The sequence below is a fragment of the Trachypithecus francoisi genome, unplaced genomic scaffold, assembly GCF_009764315.1.
Source record: "Trachypithecus francoisi isolate TF-2019V2 unplaced genomic scaffold, Tfra_2.0 Lachesis_group8, whole genome shotgun sequence".
NCBI lineage: Eukaryota > Metazoa > Chordata > Mammalia > Primates > Cercopithecidae > Trachypithecus > Trachypithecus francoisi.
The window spans coordinates 48,279,430-48,299,902 of NW_022681473.1; the positions used below are offsets into that span (position 1 = coordinate 48,279,430).

At 50.7% G+C, this 20,473-nt stretch overlaps 1 protein-coding gene across 16 annotated transcripts in view; it reads left to right on the forward strand.

Moving 5' to 3' along the window:
- Positions 1-19,202, forward strand: part of PLEKHA7 (pleckstrin homology domain containing A7) — a 235,342-nt gene extending 216,140 nt beyond the window's left edge. For 6 of the 16 annotated variants that reach the window (XM_033204212.1, XM_033204216.1, XM_033204224.1 and 3 more), the window contains 11 exons: positions 1,595-1,703; positions 1,901-2,127; positions 5,384-5,575; positions 5,671-5,788; positions 6,705-6,808; positions 7,283-7,483; positions 10,200-10,358; positions 12,757-12,890; positions 13,698-13,840; positions 15,465-15,575; positions 17,489-17,611. In XM_033204212.1, coding sequence (XP_033060103.1) covers positions 1,595-1,703; positions 1,901-2,127; positions 5,384-5,575; positions 5,671-5,788; positions 6,705-6,808; positions 7,283-7,483; positions 10,200-10,358; positions 12,757-12,890; positions 13,698-13,840; positions 15,465-15,565 — 1,488 coding nt within the window. In that variant the 3' untranslated portion in view covers positions 15,566-15,575; positions 17,489-17,611. Of the gene's footprint in view, positions 1-1,594; positions 1,704-1,900; positions 2,128-5,383; positions 5,576-5,670; positions 5,789-6,704; positions 6,809-7,282; positions 8,923-10,199; positions 10,359-12,756; positions 12,891-13,697; positions 13,841-15,464; positions 15,576-16,544; positions 16,600-17,488 lie in introns of those variants that run through there. The other 10 variants (XM_033204213.1, XM_033204217.1, XM_033204226.1 and 7 more) reach the window with 8 other exon arrangements.
- Positions 19,203-20,473: the final 1,271 nt, after the last annotated feature.

Genomic DNA, 20,473 nt, shown 5'->3' on the forward strand with positions numbered 1-20,473 from the left:
GGTTTTTAGTATATTCATAGCATGACACAGCCATCACCATAATCAATTTTGTAACACTTCATCATCCCCCAACAGAAATCCTGTATCCATTAACAGTCACTCCCATTTCCCCAATGTCCCCTCTACCGTAGCCAAACACTAATCTACTTTCTGTTTCTACTGATTTGACTAGTCTGGACATTTCTTATACATGGAATCATATAATGTGTAGCTTTTTGTGACTGGCTTCTTTCCCTCGCATGTTTTCAAGGATCATCCTTGTAGCATGCATCAGTACTTCATTTCTTTTTATTGCCAACTAATATTCCATTCACTACTGTATTTTTAACTAAAACTCAAATCTTGGGTTCAGCTCTGACTTCTAAAAAAATGTTTTTTGTATCCTAGAGATGGTGTAAACTCTAGTCCTTCCTTCCCTTCTGCCATGATTACATAAGACAGTGCCTTTTAAAAAATTGTGGTAAAGGCCAGGTGCAGTGTCTCACGCCTGTAATCCCAGTACTTTGAGAGGCCAAGGTGGGCAGATCACCTGAGGTCAGGAGTTCAAGACCAGCTGGCCAATGTGGTGAAATCCCGTCTCTACTAAAAATACAAAAATTAGCCGGGTGTGGTGGTGGGTGCCTGTAATCCCAGCTGCGTGGGAGGCTGAGGCAGGAGAATTGCTTGAACCTGGGAGGCGGAGGTTGCAGTGAGCCGAGATGGCACCATTGCACTCCAGCCTGGGCAACAGGAGTGAAACTCCATCTTAAAAAAAAAAGAAAAAAATTGTGGTAAAATACACAGAACATAAATTTACCATCTTTATTATTATTATTATTATTATTTTGTTGAGACAGGGTCTCACTCTTTTGCCCAGGCTGGAGTGCAGTGGTATGATCTCGGCTCACTGCAACCTCTGCCTCCCGGTTCAAGCGATTCTCGTGCCTCAGCCTCCCAAGTAGCTGGGATTACAGGCGCATGCCACCATGCCTGGCTAATTTTTGTATTTATAGTACAGATGGTGTTTCACATGTTGGCCAGGCTAGTCTCAAACTCCTGGCCTCAAGTGTTCACCTCCTTGGCCTGCCAAAGTGCGGTGATAACAGACAAGAGCCATTGCGCCCGACCCGTCTTAATTATTTTTAAGTATACAGTTCAGTGGTGTAAAGTACATTCACATTTTTGTGCGCCCAATCTCCAGAACTTTTTATCTTGTATAACTGAAACTTTATACACATTAAATAGTTCTCCATTCTTCCCTCTCCCCTGCCCCCAGCAACCACTGTTATACTTCCTGTCTGTATGAAATTGACTACTCTAAGTGTGTCATACAGTATTTTAGTGGAATGGCACAGTGTTTACGGCAGTCTATTTTTAAATTAGGCAAGCTGGACTGCTGAAAGCTACTCTGAAATTTCTCCCTGGATCTTGGGCATTTTCCATGTCTATGCTTCCCTAGAAAGCTATGAAGCAGGCTTGGCTCTAGCACTAGTGGGGTTTCCAGAGGGGATGCTGCCCCCCAGGGCAGGGGGCTCTGTCTGAAATGGTAGGATAAGTCCTAAGAAGAAACTTGTAAGGAGCTAAGAAGGAAAACCCACCACTTTGTCTTCCTCAGGAGAAATCGCAGATACAGAAAGATCTATGGAGAATTGAAGATGTCACTGCAGGCCTGAGTGCAAATAAAGAGAACTTCAGAATTCTAGTGGAGTCCATCAAAAATCCAGGTGAGCTGTTCATCTTCCTGGGTGTGGGGGATCTGGGTGAGGGCGGGGGTGGTGGGAGGGTGGAAGGCTTGGGAGCCAAGTGGGTGGGATGGCCCTTGGGGAGGTTGGGTCTTCGAGGTGCTAAATCACCCCACTCATCCTCCGAGGAAGGGGGTCTTTGTTCCATCCCGTGCTTTGTTTCCTTCTATGCCCCTTAGAGAGAAAAACGGTGCCTTTGCTTCCTCACCCGCCTGTGCCTTCACTCTCAACTTCTGAGAGCAAGCCGCCCCTACAGCCCAGTCCTCCCACCAGCCCTGTGCGGACCCCTCTGGAGGTTCGACTCTTCCCCCAGCTGCAAACCTACGTGCCGTACCGACCTCACCCACCCCAGCTGAGGAAAGTGACATCCCCCCTTCAGTCACCAACTAAGATGAAGCCCAAAGTTGTAAGTAGTGATGACTAGGAGCTGAATGCCATTGTTTCCTCTCTGTCCTCAGATTACTTTCTCCTGGGAGAGAAACTCCTGGGAAAACTTGGGGAAATGGACCCAGCCAGTGTCCTAAAGGAGTCCTTAGTCACAAGCAGTTAAAGAGTAGTATTTCCCTGCTACTGTGCCTTAGACTCTCAGAACTGGAAGATCCCTGGAAGATGATCTAACCCAACTCTCCCATTTTGCAGTTAGGAAAACTGAGGCCCACCAAGAAGAAGTGACTGTGCTGAGTAGGATGGGATTTGTGATCTGCAGAGAGGTGTGTGGCTGTGGGCAAGGCTGTCCCCATGCAAACCTCTGCAAATGTGCGGGGTGTCCGTGGGCAGTGAGCTCAGTCCAGTGGAAAAATGTCCTTCCCTTCACCTGCTGCTGAGCACTGGGCTGGGTTGTGAGGATGCTTTGATCTTTAAAATAACCTCACAGAATGTACACAGCAAGAGCAGTATCCCCATTCCATAGAGAAGAAAACTAAGAGCCTAAATTGTTGACATTTGCTCAATGTCTCCATTCTAACTAGTGAATCCAATCACATCTCCTGGCCCTTCTCTTATTCTGTGCCATCTGCCATTTGGGCCTTCAGTCCCAGATCCGGTCTGTGGCCTCTGTGGGTGACTAGGCTAGCACCTTGGTTTGCCTGGCATAGAAAGAGGCCAAGCTCTTGGCAGAGTCTGGGAATGCAGGAGACTTTAAAGAAATAGGAGATGTGGTCAGGTCTCAAGAGAGCTCACGCCTCCAGGGCCAGGCCAGCCTTGGCTGGAGAACACAAGGAGGCTAGTCCCAGTGCAGGGAATCTATAGCAGAGTGGACCTCAGAATGGGGCCCTCCAGATTCTTGCCAACAAAGGCTTGGAGGAAATTCACTGGGCATCGTGTGTCCCTGGACCTCTGGTGAGGTCAGTGCATAGTGCTGGGTAAAACACATGAGTTCTGCTATCCTGGTCCTCACCATCTACCTGCTTCCAGCCATAGCTGGCCCACAGCTGGCCCACAGCTGCACCCAGGGTATGGCCCACCACCCAGCCAGAGAGTCACGGTGGATTTCAACATCTTGAGATCTTCCCAATCCTAGATCCAAGAGGTGGACTGGAGCTCTTGCCCTGAAACAGGACAGGGAAAATACCAAAACAAATAGCAGGAATGTCTGGGGCAGATGGCTGCCGACATAGGGCGGGATGCTGCCAGCTGGGACAGGGAGTAGGGGAAATGGCGCTGGCATAGGAGCTGGGACATCCAGATTCCAGGACTGATTCTCTCTGTGTGTCCTCAGGCAAGTCCGTCCCTTCTATGAGCTTCCTCGCTTTCCCTTTTGTAGAGAGGCTCCTCCTCAGCTTGGTCATCTGTGGCGCTCAGGCAGGGCTTTCTCAGCTTGGGTGAGCATCAGGATCACCAGGAGAGGTCCTCTCTCCTAGGAATATATGTGTGTTTGCCAGTTTTACCATTTGTTTTATTACTTGCTTGTTTTTAACACTTCTAAGATGGGCGTGGTGGTACGTGACTGTAGTCCCAGCTACTGGGAAGGCTAAGGCAGGAGGATCATTTGAGTCCAGGAGTTTGAGGCTGCAGTGACCTGTGATCACACAGCTGCACTCCAGCCTTGGGCAATACAGCAAGACCCTGTCTCAAAACAAAACCCATTTATATTTGTGAAACAATAATACCCATCCTGAAAATGACATGAAACAGGATTATATAATTCAATGAATAACAATAAAGAGATCACCTGTTTTATACCAACAGCTAGACTAAGAAATAGAACACTGCCAGCAACCAGAAGCCTCTGGGTTCTTTCCCAGTTCAAGCTGCTTCCTGTCTGCCAGAAGTAACTACGATCTTGACTTTTTGGATAATAATCCCCTTTTCTTTTTTTTTCAGTTTTAGTACCTGTGCTGACTTTCCTAAACACTGTGATTATGCTGGTGTATAATTCTATACTCTTTTGTATCTTGCATCTTTTCTTCAATATTATGTTTGTGAGATTTATATACATTGTTGCATGTGGCTATAGTTCTTTTATTTTTATTTGACTTACTTTCTTGAGTTTAATGTCTTTTAAAAAATAAATTAGATGATATTCTCAAAGGATACAAAAGCAAAAGATATAAAAAAGTACATAATAACATGTCTCCTTCCCATCCTCTGCCTCCAGACATTCCATTCAATCAAAGGCAATCGATGTTTTATGTTTATCTTTCTGGGGAGCTTTTTAGAAATTGGTGATTCATATGTCTTGTCAGGATTGGAAACTGTGGATCCTTGGAGAACCAGTGGGTATCTTAGGCAGATTGCTTAACTTTCACACATCAGTTAAGCGTATTGCTTTAGAAGATTGTTGATAAGCCTTTGCTTTGGAGTGCTCTTTCCTGAACTTTCCAAGAGCTTGGAGTGCCCTTTCCTGAACTCTGCAAAATTCTTAAAAACAAAACCAAATTAGACTGAGAAAGAGGGAATTTAGGAGGTAGAAGGCGTGATGGTCATGAGTCCTGCGAGTGGGTATTCATGGCAACCAGGGGCCGGTCTGTCGATACGCAGAGGAACCACAGCCCTCACAGAGCATTGTGGACAGGGAGTTTCAAGGAAAATGGTTGCATTCACCACATTCTAGAGAATCAGCTGCATGGTAGGCAGTGAGTCACTCATGCTAACCGCCTGTTCTGAGTCAGGAAGGAGGAAGTATTTTGTAACCATGCACATTTCTGATAGAAAGGCCAGGAGGATGTAGATTCTGTCCTTGTTCAGGTCCCCACCATGCTGAAGGAGCCAGAGCTTGTGCGGGGCCAGTGAGCCAGCTCAGGCTAAGCACTGCTGAGTGGGTAGATGTTATTCTCCAGGTGGGTGGTGCTGTCGTAAGTATGGAAGTCAGGGCAGGGTTAGCAGCCTGCCTGCAATGTACATTCCAGAGGAGCAGAGGGAGCAGTTTGGCACAGCACCAAGGACATGGACCCGGGAGACTTGAGTCCTGGGTTTTGGGACAGTTATACAGGTAACACTTTGCAGAATAGAAACTGTATACATCTGAGGGGATAGAGGAGCAGAGGCATGTCCCTTCTTCACTGCTCCTCCCGGGAAAGTGTGAGTGCTCCTTGGCTGAAGCAGCCATGTTCTGTGGCTCTGATGTGGCCTGTTCCTGCCCTTTAAACCTCCACTGTGGCAGTACCCAGCAGTCCTGCCTCCAGCTGTGTCTCACTGACCACTGCTCTGGTTCTCTTTCTCAGCAGGAAGATGAAGCCCCTCCCAGGCCCCCACTCCCCGAACTCTACAGCCCAGAGGACCAGCCCCCGGCCGTGCCGCCTCTGCCGAGAGAGGCCACCATCATCCGGCACACGTCTGTGCGGGGCCTCAAGCGGCAGTCAGATGAGAGGAAGCGAGACCGGGAGCTGGGGCAGTGTGTGAACGGGGACTCCAGGGTGAGCGGGGGACCCTGGGACTGCCACTCTGCATGTGGGGAGAGGGAAGGGGGTATGACACTGGCAGGTCACATCACCTGGGTCTCTGCCCACAGGTGGAGTTGCGGTCGTATGTCAGTGAGCCTGAGCTGGCGACCCTCAGCGGGGACATAGCCCAGCCCTCCCTGGGACTTGTGGGCACTGAGAGCAGGTACCAGACGCTGCCAGGCAGAGGTAAGGCAGGGTCATCCCTGGAGTTTCTCTGGGAATCCCACCACACTGCTTCCAGCCCTCAGATGGTGCCTCGTACCCTTCTGCCCTCAGCTCTAGGCCTGGCAGTGAGCAGCAGCTCTCAGGGGGCTCTGGACCGCCAAGAGGGAGGACCTGGCCTGCCTTCCTCTGGCCCACATCATGATTCTCTTCCTCTTTTGTTACATCTGTCCCCAGGAACAATGATAATAGCAGTTACTAGAAAGCCTGGCACTGTTTAAGCACTTTATGTAGACATGATATTCACAACAATCCTATGAGGAAAGTACTGTCATCCCCATTTTAGAGACACAGAAACTAAGGCCCAGAGAAATTAAATAACTTGCCAATTAGCTGATCATTGGTGGAACCAGAAGACCATCCCAGTGCTCTGGCTCCAGAGTCACTGCACCCTGCAGGCTGAGTTGCTGCCACCAGCTTGTCCATCTCAGACCTTCCAGAGTGCTTCTGTCTCTCGAGTAAACCCTCAATGAACCCTTTCCTTAAATGTCTTCTTTCCAGTTGAGTGTCCACTTTCCTCCTCACCCCAAGTTGGGTTGTGCAGGGTGCCTAAGAATAGATTGGGGGGTGAAAGGCATTCCTGCCCCTCCAGTCTTTCCACCTGCCAGGCAGCCTGGTCATCTACATGTAAGGAAAGCCTGCAGTGGTCCACAGATCTGGAGGGACACTGCCCTCCATCAGGGACAAAGGTCACCCCTGGGCTGGCCCTCATCCTCTATTAGGGACCTTGCTCTTCCAGGCCCTGGGGAGGAAGAAGAGAAATAAGGGTGGGTCATTGGCTGGGTGCTCTTGGTCCTCCTACAAGAATGTGTGATGAGGGAGAAGCGGGGACCTGCCCACCCCAGCACAAACATGCTCGCACTTCTCTTTCCTCATGAAGGGCTGTCAGGGTCCATGTCAAGGCTCCAGCAGTCATCCACCATTGCTCCCTACGTCACACTCCGGAGGGGTCTCAATGCCGAAAGCAGCAAGGCGACCTTCCCTGTGAGTGGCCTTGAGCTGTCGAGGACCTCCCTGCTCCTTCACATGGGGAGGGAGGGTCTCCCAGGGGGACAGTAACTGGCCATCCCGTCAGCCCTGGGGATGGCCTCTGGGGTAGCCTCAGCCCCTCCTGAGCTCCCTGTCACTCACTGCCCACCAAGGAGGGCATCCTGCCTTTCTCTCTGGCCTGTCAGGGTGGCAGGAGGGAGCTCAAGAAGCCTGCACCCTGGGTTCTGGCCTCACTGGACAGGCCTGAGCCTCAGTGTCTGCATCTGCAGAATGGGTTCTGCTCAGAAAGCTCCTGAGGGTTGGGGGCATCGTGTTGCTTAGAGGAAATAGTTCTATAAGTCCAAGAGGAGCCCAAGTAGAGTGTGCATGTGTGTGAGAGACAACGGGAATGCAGCCAGCGGGGTGGCTGTCCTCTGCATGCCCAGCCCAGCCGTTCTGTGTCTCTCTTGCCTGCCTCCTCTTCCTCAGAGACCCAAGAGTGCCTTGGAGCGCCTGTACTCAGGGGATCACCAGCGGGGCAAGATGAGTGCGGAGGAGCAGCTGGAGCGCATGAAGCGGCACCAGAAGGCCCTGGTCCGAGAGCGCAAGAGGACACTGGGCCAAGGGGAGAGGACAGGCCTGCCCTCATCTCGCTACCTCAGCCGGCCACTCCCTGGAGATCTTGGCTCAGTATGTTAGGAGGGGCCAGGCAGCGGGGCAGGAACAGGGAGCCGAGTGCCCCTCAGAGTCCCCCAAACATAAGCATATCACACCTCCCAGTGAGCGAGCCGTCCATTGACCTAAATGGTTGAGAGAACACCCCACGGGGCTGTTTGTCCATGACACAGGCTGGACAAATGCCTGGTTAGAGGATGACCAGAACCAGAGCTGGAGTGAGGATCAAACAGGCCCAGGAGCCTGAGGAAACACCCAGTCAGTCCTCCCAGTCGCGATGGAGAGGGGTCTTTGCAGGCGTTCAGAATCTCAGCCGAATTCAGGATCTGGGAATACAGGGTTCAGAGAGGAGAAGAGGAAGATGGTGACATGATTTGATTAGAAGCACAAGCAAACCGATCAGCCTCCCACACCTGCCAGCAGATGCTGTGTGAAGGCGCTGGAGCACTGGGTCACACCCCTGCCCCCAGGGCCAGTGGTCTCCCTGGGCTTGCAGTGCAGAGGCCTCAGGGTGTCAGGGAGAGCTGGGGAGGACTGTGCTGCTCCCTGGTGGTGCTTCCTGGCGCTGTACCCTGTCCACAGTCACCTTAGGTCCCTCTGGAAGCATTCCATTTGACTTTTCCCTGTTGTTTGAAATCCCATGTTTCCCTAAACCTCTAGCCTGATTGTTCTTTCCCTAATTCATTGCACAAGCTCCTTTGCTTTTAGTGTTACCGCTCGTTGCCTCTCTAATCCCGCCTGATTGTGTTTACAGAAGCTTCTGATTTGCATTGAACGTGCTCTAACTGGCCTGTGCTACTTGTTACCGGGCTTGTAATAGCGGTTCTTGTCTCCATAGCCCGTTGAGTGTTCCCAGATGTGACTCACCTTTCTGCTGCCCTTTTCATGCAGGCCTACTGACTCATAATTCACTTGTCCCAAAAGCCACCCCACAAGCCTGAGCCAACCTGCTGCCCGAGGCCACAGTCATTGGCAGAGGTCTGGGCATTATTAATTTATAAAAATCCATGCCTTACACCTGGACAGTAGACAGGGACTTCAGAGATTGCACGTTTGAATACATTCTCCCAAGACTGAGGCTGTTCGGTTTTAATTCCTCTAGTCCAATCACACAATTTCTTTTGGAAAACCTTTTGTGTTTCTGGTATTTAATAACCTGAAGGGATAGCAAAATATACTGTGTATTCAGAGGGCCTCTCTGCAGCTGTTAGCTCAGACACCAAAGGGGTTTACGACCCAGGGCATTCATATCTTTAAAAGCTGCAAACCTGGTAACTTTTAAACTTTTAAAACAAATGTCATATGGGGTAACACTGACCTTTTATAATTTGATGTCTCAAATGTAGAGATTATTTAAAACTCGTAACTTGAATACCTTGTAATTTTTCTCTTAAAAAAAAAAGACTTGTGTAAGTCTCTGCATCAACGCCAATAAACATGTTGCTTAATAATAATGGATTGGCGTGGTTCTTCCCCAGGATACCTTGTAGAGTCTAGTGAACTTTTCCTGTTTGTGGAAACAATCAGGCTGGGTTTAAATGAGGACTTATCTCTATTTGGAGCATTTGTGAGCGTGTAAGGAAATGAGTGTTTTCTTTGTGAATCATTAAATTGATTTTTTCATCCTTGGAACTTCAATTGCCTAATCCTTTCCAACAATAATTGGAAACCATCACCTAAGAACGATTACACTGATTTGAGTTTATTATTGAGAGCTTGTGCATGAATGGGTGAAATGTGCAAATATGGCTCTGGGTTTGGGGTTTTGGAGGGACTTGAGGAGGCATCAAAGACAATCAGGATCATTTGGGGCTTTGAGGTGGATGGATGGGAGAGAGGAGGTGACCTGGGATAGATAAGCATCTGCTTTGGTTCTGCTCAGGGGAAGTGAGACTTTGAGCCTACTCTATTCTCAACAACCTGCTCAGTGGTCAAAGGCCTGTGAGGATGCAGGTCCTGGGTCAACAGGAAGCCACCACGGAGCTGGACAGTCATGGTTGGATCTTATGGGTTAGATTTTCCCTTTTGGGAAGCTTGTACAAAGTTGATACTATGAAACAGACTTAGAAACATTCCATTTGATTTAGCATTTCAATTTTATATGATTTAGTTTTTTTTTTCTAATTTAAAGAAAACATCTATCTCAAATAGATGGATCTTACACAGCAGTTTGTCTGCCTCATTGGCTCCAAGCTGCTCTTGCTTGTACCTCCCCAGCCCTGCTGTGAGTGCAATATCCCCCACCTACAAATGTTACCTGGCTGAAAATTTCCAATAGAAAGACCCTTGGTTATTCCTCTTGCTTAGCAGGGCCTTGAAGGGCATGTTTTTCCATTAACTCTGAGCCTGGGACATATGTCTCCTGAACCAGCTGTAGAGAGTGGAAGGGGCAAATCCCTTTTCTAGAACTCTGTCCCAAGTTGTTTGGAGGTCACCCTCTCTGGGAGCCTTCTGTTTCCCTGGGGACCACTGTGAGCCTGAAGTCATGAGTCTTAGACCTATGCCCCAAGGGTGTATGTTTAAAACTTCTGGGAACCCAGATCAGTTCCATTAGCAGTCTGGAACAGCCCATATGAAGTGGACAGCGGCTTCGTTCTCTATCGCACATATAGCTTTTCCCTAATGGGATCACAGGTTCATCTTCCAAAGGACCCCATGGAAAAAGGTGACCAGCTGGGCTCTTTCAGCAGTCAGAAAGCGACTACGTTTAACCCTCTTGTTCTGTTGCCAGTGGAAGCGTGAGCAGGACTTTGACCTGCAGTTGCTGGAACGGGTCGTGCAAGGGGAAAAAAAGGACAAGGAGGAGAATGGCTGGTTGAAAGTGCAGGCCATGCCTGTCACTGAGTTGGACCTGGAGCCTCAAGACTATGACTTGGACATCAGCAGAGAGGTGAGGGCAGGCGCTTCCTTCATGTCCTCCAGGAGACATGGTCTTCAAGCTCCCAGCCTGATCCACCTTCCCACTGTGGGGTATCACCCTGAACAGGGACATGGCTCAGCTTTAGTGTGGCCTAGGATAATGGATGGATAGCAGCTTGAGGCAAAGAAAGGAGGCCAGACGTTTCAATGAAGGTTCAAAACTCTCTCTAATTTAGGGCAAATTGTAATTTTAGCTTCTCTGTGCCTCAGTTTCCTCAACAGTGAAGTGGGTTGTGAAGAGGATTAAGTGACTCCACATGTTCTCTGGAGGTTTAGCGACCAAAGCAATCAAAGCCACATAGTAGGCACGTGAGCAGCAGTTGCTATTGTTAGGAAATGTTCCCTGCAACACCAGGGATTGGCTTTGCAACTGGCTGGTGAGGCCAACTTGGGCAGTCTGACTAGGGGAAAATGGGGGGCAGGTTTGAAAATCACAGGTGAAAATTTCCAGCCATGATAGAAGCTAGGGGACAGTGCAGTGTTTTGGTCTGAATTCTTCTGGTGCCCTCTGGTGGCTTATGCGCATCATGACAGGGCAGGCCCAGGAGAGCAAGTAACTGCTGGATCTACCCATCAAGAAATGTCTCTACCCAAGTGGAGAGAAAGGGACCTCAGGGTATGACACAGTCAACATCTTCAAGACGCAGATGGTCTCCTGGGGCCTATGTCGATGCTATTCCTAAGCTCTGCAGGGCAGTGTCTATGGCTGCTTGGTTCACCTTTGTATCCCTAGCCCCTGGCACAGGGCCTGGCACACAGTGGGTGCATGGTACATCTTTGCTGCGTGAAGACTGTGTGGAATGAATCACACACTGATCCATAAATGTACCAAAAGCATTTGTACAAGGACTTGGCCTGCCCGGAAATGGCAGAAGAGGAAATGTTATCACCACATGAAGGATAGATTGAGGCGAGACCTCAATAAAACTTTTCCCCAGGTCTGTGTGATAGGAGAGTGAGTACTGAGGAGGACCTGTGTCTTCTGGAGCCTTCCTGCTGTCTTAAGAGGCAGGGCCAGGCCCATTCACAAACTGATTTGCCAATGTTATCTACCTGACTCAATATGTTACGGGTTCCTGTGGTCTTTGGGAACAAAGAAACAGCGTGTGGATAAGATAGGTGTCTATAGAGTTGCTGAGTTTTGGGGTCTGCTGGGGCTCTAGGAGTTAACAAGGCTGGTCCCCTGCCCAAGACCTTGTTCATTTGCCATCTGAAACAGCCAAAGGTCTGTTGTGTTCTTAGATTCACAAAGGAAGCCCCGACATGCTGCCTTGGCAGGGGAAGTGTGTTCTGTAGTGTCCTGATTGCCTGCCAGTCCAGGGAAAATGTTCTTCCTTATCTCTAACCTAAATTCCTCCTGCTACAATGTAATCTACTTCCTTCCTGTAAATCTGTCCTCATTGGAGTAACAGAGAAGAGCTTATTCTTGCCATCTCCAGCAGAGTGAAAGGGCTGCCTGTGGGTTTAAATCCATGACCAGGTTTGCCCTGGGATTGGGTTAAGCCCGTTTTTAGGAGCGTCAACCCACCCCATTTTAGTGTGCTTTTGTAATTCAGGGAGGAAAAAGTTCCTGGAGCATGCAAAAGCTTCCTTTAGTGTTCTTAGTCCAAGCAAAGTTTCACCAAGCCGAGTTTGCCACTAGGTCTACGGGAGATGCTGGTGAGGTGGAATTTGGGGCTGTCTTCCTCTGGCCAGCAGTAGATTCAGCATAGCTGCCTCCTGTCTAGATCAGAAGAGCCTTTTTAGGGACAGAAAGCACCATCACATCCTTTCATTCACCCACCCGTCAATCATCCATTTATCCGTTATCCATCCATTCAGGGAGATTTAGTTGGAGGGCTACTAAGTACTAAGTCCCTGCATTAGACAGAGGGAGACAATGGCGAACGGAAAGTGAGGGGGTGGAGGGGATCAGAGAAGGCTTCTCAAAGTGAGGTTGAAAAGATGAGAGTCAATGGAACAAAAGGAAGAGCTTCCCAGGTGGAACAGAGGCCCCACTGTGGGCGGGGAACTGGAGGGGCTGGTTGATCAGTGGCTGCAGAGGTCATCGGGGTCAGGTCACTTAGGGCCTTGACGGTGGCATTAAGGATGATCATTTTCCCGAGAGCTTGTAGTCTAGCTATCTTGCCCTTGCCTTCTGCCAGCCAGTAGGAGGTTGTGTGGTGGAGTGGAAAGAACACGAGCTTTGGAGTCGGTCTCAGGTTCAAACCTGGGTTCCACAACTTACTAATTTTGTGATCTTAGCAAGTTACTTAGCCTCTGTGGACTCTGCTTGCTTCCCATGGTGGGAGGGGACGGGGGTGGGAAAAGCAAGTCCTAAACCCAGACATCTGAGTGTCTCCCTCTGCCACCTCCTGGCCTCTCCCCAGTTGTCCAAACCAGAGAAGGTGTCAATTCCTGAGCGCTACGTGGAGCTAGATCCCGAAGAGCCACCTAGCCTTGAGGAGCTGCAAGCGCGTTACCGCAAAGCCGAGAAGATCCGCAACATCCTCGCCCGGTCAAGGTCAGTCCTCACTTACCCAAGTGTTGGCAGGTCACCACCCTGACCCCAGGTGGTGTCTCTACCATGTGAGCCCTGGGTCAGGCTGGCTGGGGTGCATGTTTTGCCAAGTCTTTGTCTCAGGTAAGCCCTACTCATTGGAGGGGGCAGGCTGGTACACTGGCAGCAGATCAGCAAGGAAGCCTGCCTGGGTCATCTGGAAAGGCCTGCAACATTTGTAGAGGCTTCTTGTCCTGGGCTTTCACCTCCAATTCTGTGTCCCAAGTGACCCTAGCAAGTGTGGAGAGTGGAGCCAAGCATGGCGTGAAGCGGACCTAGTTGGAGATCAGCTCCAGTGATGGTCCTCCCAGCATTTGGGCCTGTGCACCCTCATGCGGACCAGCAGATCAGAGCCAAGGGGTGCCAGCCTTGTCTCTAGGGCACCAGAGGCATTGCCCACTCCCCTGGATGCTGGCCTGGGGCCCTCTGAAGTGACTTTACTGTCCCCTCAGCCTCAATAGCTTCAGAAACTTAATCTTGTTTGTATGCCTCCATTTCAGAGCTGGCTTAGCCATTTCATGTCTGAATTTAATAAGAGCCTCCAGCTAGATCTGTGAACTTAAGGTCTGTGGCCTTCCCAAAAGAGGAATAAAGCGGTGATCGTTTGGGTGTTTGGGGAAAAGCATCTACCTTTGTCTAGGGAGAAAGTACCACAGTTTTTGTCTGAACCCCCTCAAAATGTTGAGAACCTCTAGGCCAGGGAGACCCTCCACTCCTGAGGCTGCTGCCCAGGGCAGGAGGGCCCATGGTCTGCTTACGACCCTCCTGCAGCATGTGCAACCTGCAGCCGACCTCAGGCCAGGACCGGAACAGTGTGGCTGACCTGGACTTGCAGCTGCAGGAGCAGGAGCGCATCATCAACATCTCCTATGCCCTGGCCTCCGAGGCCTCCCAGCGTAGCAAGCAGGTGGCAGGTAAGGCCATGGCCCAGCCCCCAAGGCCTGGATCCTGCCCACTGCACCTGTGGACTTGGGCCCAGCATGGCCTGTTCCAGAGCCAGTGGAAAATCAGGTGTCAAGGATGGCAGTTGAGGGTCAGTAGTGTGTTCCCCTGACCACTGGGCATCCTGTCCCATGAGCACAGCAGGACTTGGAAGGGAAGGTGGGGCAGGCCACACAGTGGGGGAGACCAAGGGGGCCCAGAAGCTCAGAAGTATCAGGGGAAGGCGGTCCCAGGAGGAGCAGTGCTGCTACCCCACTTCCTTGGAGACTATGAGCTAAGAGCAGGGTTTTCAAGGTTCTGATCCAAGGGGCTAAGGTTTCTGACCTCATGAAGAAGGGGGCAGGAAAGTGGTTGATGCTTGAATTTCTTGCTGGAGCAAGGCAGAAGGGGGCCCCTCCAGACCTCCCTGGCCCGCTGCCTTGGTCTCTAAACTAAAGCCAGTGTTCACCTTGTCATAGTGTATTGTGCCAGAAAGTATGGGGCGAAAAAAATAACACCATGGGATGAGAACGTGTGTGTGTGTGTGTGTGTGTGTGTCTCAGCGTGTGTCTGTGTGTCTGTGTATATGTGTGTCTCTGTGTATAAAAGGGCTGCTCTTTCTCTCAGTCAGGAAGGAGACTGCAGGCTCCTCCTTCCACTCACAACTCACCTGCCTGTGTGTGCCTTGTGCCTTCACAGTTCACCCAGTAGCATTTCTCCCCCAATGCAGAGGCCACTGTGTGTCTGGGTGGTGCTCCTGGCCAGGTGTGCTCCTTCTGGGGAGGGGGCAGCCATAGAGCCTGAAGTGGTGTCATGGCCCCTACCAATTCTCCAAGCCTGGCCAAAGGGTCTAGAGGTAGCCAAGGATGTGGCCGGCAGAGCCTCAGATGCCTGGGCCTGGGGAGTCTGATCTGGGGATCAGAGAGTTTTGCTGTGGCCCCAGAAGGCCATGAGAGTGACTGACAGCAAGGGGAGGGGCCATAGTCATAGTCAAAACCTGTTCTCTGTCCCCCACAGCCTGATCCTGCACAGTCCTTGAAATCTCTGCTGTCCTCAGTCCCTTCAAGCACATGCTGAGTGGGCTGAGAGTTGGCCAGTGTGGTGTTCTGGGACGAGGGATGCAGGAGATGACTCATCCAAACCGCTCCTCCTAATGACCCTGGGGCTCATCTTAGCAGCTTTTGAGCTCCTTCTGGGGAGGATTCGGGCAGGGGCGGCTCCCCCACCATACCATGCCCTCCTCTCGCCTTGCTTGCTCTAACCCTGGGGGGTCTGCCATCCTCGGCCTCCTTAGTGCCAGCAGATGAGCGCCCCCAGCCCTAACATGCTGTGACCAGTTCCCAGAGCCTTTCTCCCTTCCTAGTCAGAGATGATTTTTGCTGCGGCCTTTCCTCACTCTTGATCCCTCTCTCCATCTCAGAAGCATATCCAGGAACTGCAGGTTGACCCATCTGGTTCCCCACCAGGCCCCATGGATCTGTCCCTCACCCTCAAGCCCAGGCCCTTCGTGGTGGGCAGCAGGGCCCATGCCACCGCAGCCTGCCAAATGGGGCATCTGGTGCTGCAGGAGCTGACGAGGAGTCTAACACATTGCTTAATTCCTGTTGCCCCATCTAGCGCAGCAGCTGGCCCTCCTCCTGCCTAAAGGCCCCCTGTCTCCCAGGACGGTGCCACCTTACCCCCCTTTAGCCAACGGACTCCACTACACCTTTGTCTAACACCTTCCAAGTAAGAGCCCCTGCCTGGTGTGCCCCTGCCTGCTCCCTGCGCCTCCCTAGCGCTGAGCTCCTCACCTCCCTGCTGTGCTGAGATGATTGCAGTGCCACCTGCTGACGCCTCCTTCCACTGGCAAAGCGGCCGCTGTGGGGACTGTCCTGACTGGTAGGCAGGTGGGAAAGTGATGCTTTTTAGGAACTCAGTCCTCAGTGGCTCTAATACAATAGGGACTGAGCGATCCCCCCTGCTGCCTCCCTGAAATCTCTAGAACCAGAACTGTGCCCCCAACCCTTGCTCTCCTCAGTAGGGCAGCCTGATGCCCAAGAACCAGTGCAGCCCACACTGCCAGCCTTGGGGGACTGGAAAGGAAGAGTTAGATCTTGGCCTTTCAGGGCTTTGGCCAAAGAAATGGAAGAACTGTAAGACTGGGAAAAGTCCAGTTCTACAGATGAGGAAACTGAGGCCCAGTGAGGGGCCGGGGCTCATTCCAGGTCACAAAGAATTGGTGTCAGTGCAGAGGCTGGGACTGCCCTTTTGGTCACTGGGCACTTTAAGAGGGAGAGAAAGGGAAGCCCAGGGCAACGTGAAATTGGCCGTCAGTCAGGCAGAAAGCTCTGGCACCACCCCTACCAAGCCCTCCCCATGTGGGCATCTAGTGATGAGAGGCAGTGCGGGATGAGGAGGGAGCCCTGCAACAGGAGGCCGGCATCATTTGGTCCAGTCTCAAGTGAGTTCTTGGCCTGAGCCTGTTGCTTCGGAGCTCATTGGTTTACCTGGACAGGGGAAGGTCAGACTTGTGGTCTGGGCAGTCCTTTCCCTGACATCCCACCCCACTATCATTTTGCAGGGCTTTCCCCTCTCCTTCCTTTACATATACTGTGGTTAACATTGTTGAGTGCCTGCTGTGTGCCAGGCATTGTGCTAAGCATCTCTTTTGATCCACACAACAACCCTATGAAGGTATTTCCCCCCATTTTACAGATGAGAAAACAAAAGCTCAGAGACCTTGAGGGATTTGCGCAAGGAATCGCAGCTTGTAAGTGCTGGGGTTTGAACCCCTTTGATGTGAGTTCAGAGCCTTTGTTCCCCATCACCACTCATGGATTCATCTGGGCCGCCCCGAGCAGCTCTAAGTGTTTGGAGAAAGAAGTGAAAAGAGGGAGAGAGTATTTGTGCTGCAGGGAACAAAGCATGATTTTTTGTCAGGTGTCCATCCTGGGTGCTCCCCCTGCCTCACAGCAGAGTCAGCAAGTCCCTGCCAGCATGGAGGGATGAGGCCAGCCTCCTTGGGCCAGGTTCTAGGAGGTGTGGAGGAGATGACTGAGGAGCCATAGGGAAGTGCTCTAGCCAGGTCCATTGTGAAGGCCACGGTTGGGGGTGTGGCTTTCTCCTACAGATCGGAGCACAGTAGCAGCACTCAGGCACAGAGAGGCAGGAGGAGAGACTCTGTTCCTACTGGGTTTTGGTGCCCCCATGGCTGTGGGATCGGCCTTTTATACCCTTTTTGGAGTACTGCATTTCTTCTTACCCTCACAGCATCCTTGTTAAGAAGTGGGTATGACCACCATGTTTTTTAGGTTAGAAAAACAAGGCCCACAGAGGTCAAGAGCACTACCCCATTCAATGAAGGGCAGGGCCAGACTGCACCCTTATTAGAGTCTTTGCCCGATCAGGATGGGGACCTAATTTAGGGGCCAGCATGTGTCTAGCAGTGGAGTAGGGGTGCAGGGAGGGTGGGGTGAGAGCCCCATGTGTCCTAGAAGCTGAGGGTCCCACAGCGGCGGCCGCATTGCTGGAGCCCCCTGCTCTGCTGCTCTGCCTGTCCGCCTATCTGCCATTCTGTCATGTGTGTGCAGATGTGCCTGCACCCTGGATGTGAGCAGGGCTTCTGCCAACCTCTCACTGTCGCCTGTGCTTTTTGCCAGCCCTGGCAGTGACTGACCCGTGACTCAGCACACGAAGGAGAAGCCTGGAGCCAGGGGCCCAGTGGAACCAGCTTCCTCCGAGGAGATGACCTTTCTGCCCCCAAGGAAACCCCTTCCAGCTGAGCAGGGAATCTGGCTGGAGGAAGGAGGAGCTTACTGACTACAGGTGTTCACCACAGGCCAGGTCCTAATATGCACCCACTAGTTTAGCTCAGACTCCTCTCTACAATAAATGGTAAAGGCACTTTTGATACACACTGTAAAATACACTGTATTTTAGGATCGGAATCTATTTTCTAATGTTCACCTCAAGGGCTGAGTGGCAGGAAGGGTGAGGATGCAGGACTTTGCAGCTGCACATACAGATTCGGGTACTTTGGGTGACAGGTGTTGGGGGGTGGGAAGGGCGGGGCAAGCAGAGGCTAGTCCAGCTTCCAATGACCTCAGCTGAAAGTGAGATTTGAAGAGGTGTTCCCAGTAGACTCCAGCAAGAGGCTGGTTGGTGTGCTGTCTGGGAGAAGAGGGGCCCTTGGCTGCAGAGATCAGCTGTCCCTGACCTGATGACCCGCTCTATGTGAAACTCCACCAGGATCGCACGTGGAGCCCAAGTCTGTGCCTTGCCCCTTGGGTTTGGCTTAGGGGCAACAGTGTGTTCAAGAGTACTGGGGCCCACAGGCTTCCCTCAACAAAGGGCTCTTGTCAGAAAGAAAAAAGCAGTTTGCTTTCTCTCTTTTTTTTTTTTTGAGACGGAGTTTCACTCTTGTTGCCCAGGCTGGAGTGCAGTGGCGCGATCTTGGTTCACCGCAACCTCTGCCTCCCGGGTTCAAGTGATTCTCCTGCCTCAGCCTCCTGAGTAGCTGGGATTACAGGCGTATGCCACCACGCCCAGCTAATTTTGTATTTTTAGTAGAGACGAGGTTTCTCCGTGTTGGTCAGGCTGGTCTTGAACTCCCGACCTCAGGTTATCCACCCGCCTTGGCCTCCCAAAGTGTTGGGATTACAGGTGTGAGCCACCACGCCTGGCCTGCTTTCATTTTTAACAGTACACATTGAAGTACAGAAAACGTGAGAGGAAGCAACTTTCATTGTATTATAGCAATAAACTCCATACTGGGTGACATCTACCTAGAAATCCCTTCCCTCCAACCAGGCCATGATGGGAACCTTTGCTGCCTGCCCTTGGAGAATCCCGGGTTGGCTTCCCTGGGACTCAGGTCTGGTGGCAGGAGGGCAGCAGTGTGCCCCCACTATCCCTCATGGCCTGCCGCCAGCAGGGCCATAATGGCAGGACTTTGATTTGACTTCCAGCCCCACATGAGGAGGGGGACTACCAAGCCAGGTGCAGTGTTTGTGGCCCTTTATTTAAGTTGTGTTCTTATATTATTCTGCATATAAAAAATGACGTTTAAATGGAAATATAACAACAACAAAAACCTCCATTGGGTGGAGCCACACTTTAAATGAAAACTTCTCTTTGACTATGCTCAGAAAAAAAATAGAATTTTGAATATATTTAGCAGTTGTCGTCTATTTTTAACTAACTCCATATGCTGCCAGTATCAACTTCATGACATTTGCCAAAATAAAATTTTATTTTTGCCTTTGTAAGATTTTCTTGGAGAAAATGAAATGAATATTTTGCAAGAAAAAGTTAATTTAAAAATGTAATGGTTTGCAAAAAAAATGTGATGTACAGATTAAAATATTAACCTGATACGTTTCCTGTTTCTCGCTGGCTATAGTCTCTGGTGAGTGGCCTGTGTACATTTGTTTCCATTTCTTTGGAAAATCCCCACTGTCAGCTCTCGTTCCTGCTTCTGTTTACCTATGAAAAGTTTCTTCTGGTGATGGTTCCTTGACATTTGATTGACTGTAGAGGCCTGGAGTGAGGAGGCCTATGCTTTTGGGCCCCTGGCTAGGCTTCCACAGCTGTTCAAGGCAACCCCCTACCCCATCCCAGTCAAGGAGCCGCTGGGCTGTGGACTCCCTCGTGGGGCTGATTTTGTCAGACAGACTGCAGTCCAATTCAAGACAGCGCAGGGAACGCTGCGGGCCCCCTTCCAACCCACATGCTGCTGGCTCGCTCCTGGGAGGCAGCTTAGTGACGGACCATTGCAAACTGGATTTGTATTTAATTCATTTTGACTTGTGATGTATGCTCAAAACAGAAGGCAAGAAGCCAGTTCCATTGAGGGGTGTGTATATTTCTGAGCTTGTTGTTATGGCAGTTTTTCTCTACTGCCAAGAAGAGCATCCGAGGTTCATGGTGACTTTCCAACTATTTAAATTGGGGAAAGTAGATTCCAGGGCATTCCGAACAGGGGGTACTGCTGCTTTTTTGGCTACTGAACTCTTTGAATTGTAAAATAAAATGTACTCTTTGGTTTTAAACATTACTTGGAAATGTCACCATAACAGATGAAGTGGGGCGGTGCTGGTGGTGAGAATGATTTCATAACTGAGTGCAAAGCCCCCCAAACCAAAAAAGAAACCACACGGGAGATAATACCCACTCCACAGGGTGGCCATCTGTAGACATTTTCTCAGTGAAAACATGCCAGTGGCTTTTTTATTTTATTTTTTACTGTTGGTCTCACTTTCTGTTTCACACATACAATCCTGTGTAAGAGGGAATGCGGAACCCCCTCCCTTGCTGCTCGTTTTAGAGTGTGCCGTCAAGGAGTAGGGGTACCCTGTTCTATAGGAATTGAGGCCCAGATTTCAATCTACAGAGTGAGGGAGTATGTGACAGTCCCTCAACTCGGAGTCGACAGAAAGTACCATGCTCAGAAAAGGCACACTCCAGCTTCATCCTGCGTAAGCAGGCGACGTGGCCTGGCTTTGAGAGCACTCTCGTTACCTGAGGTAAGATGGGGCCATCTGTGACAGTGCTGGCTGGCCGGTGACACTACAGGGTGGGGAGGACTCTGGGGAATGCCATGTGGCCCTGTGATTCCAACTTCCCTTCCTTCCAGGAGACCCCAG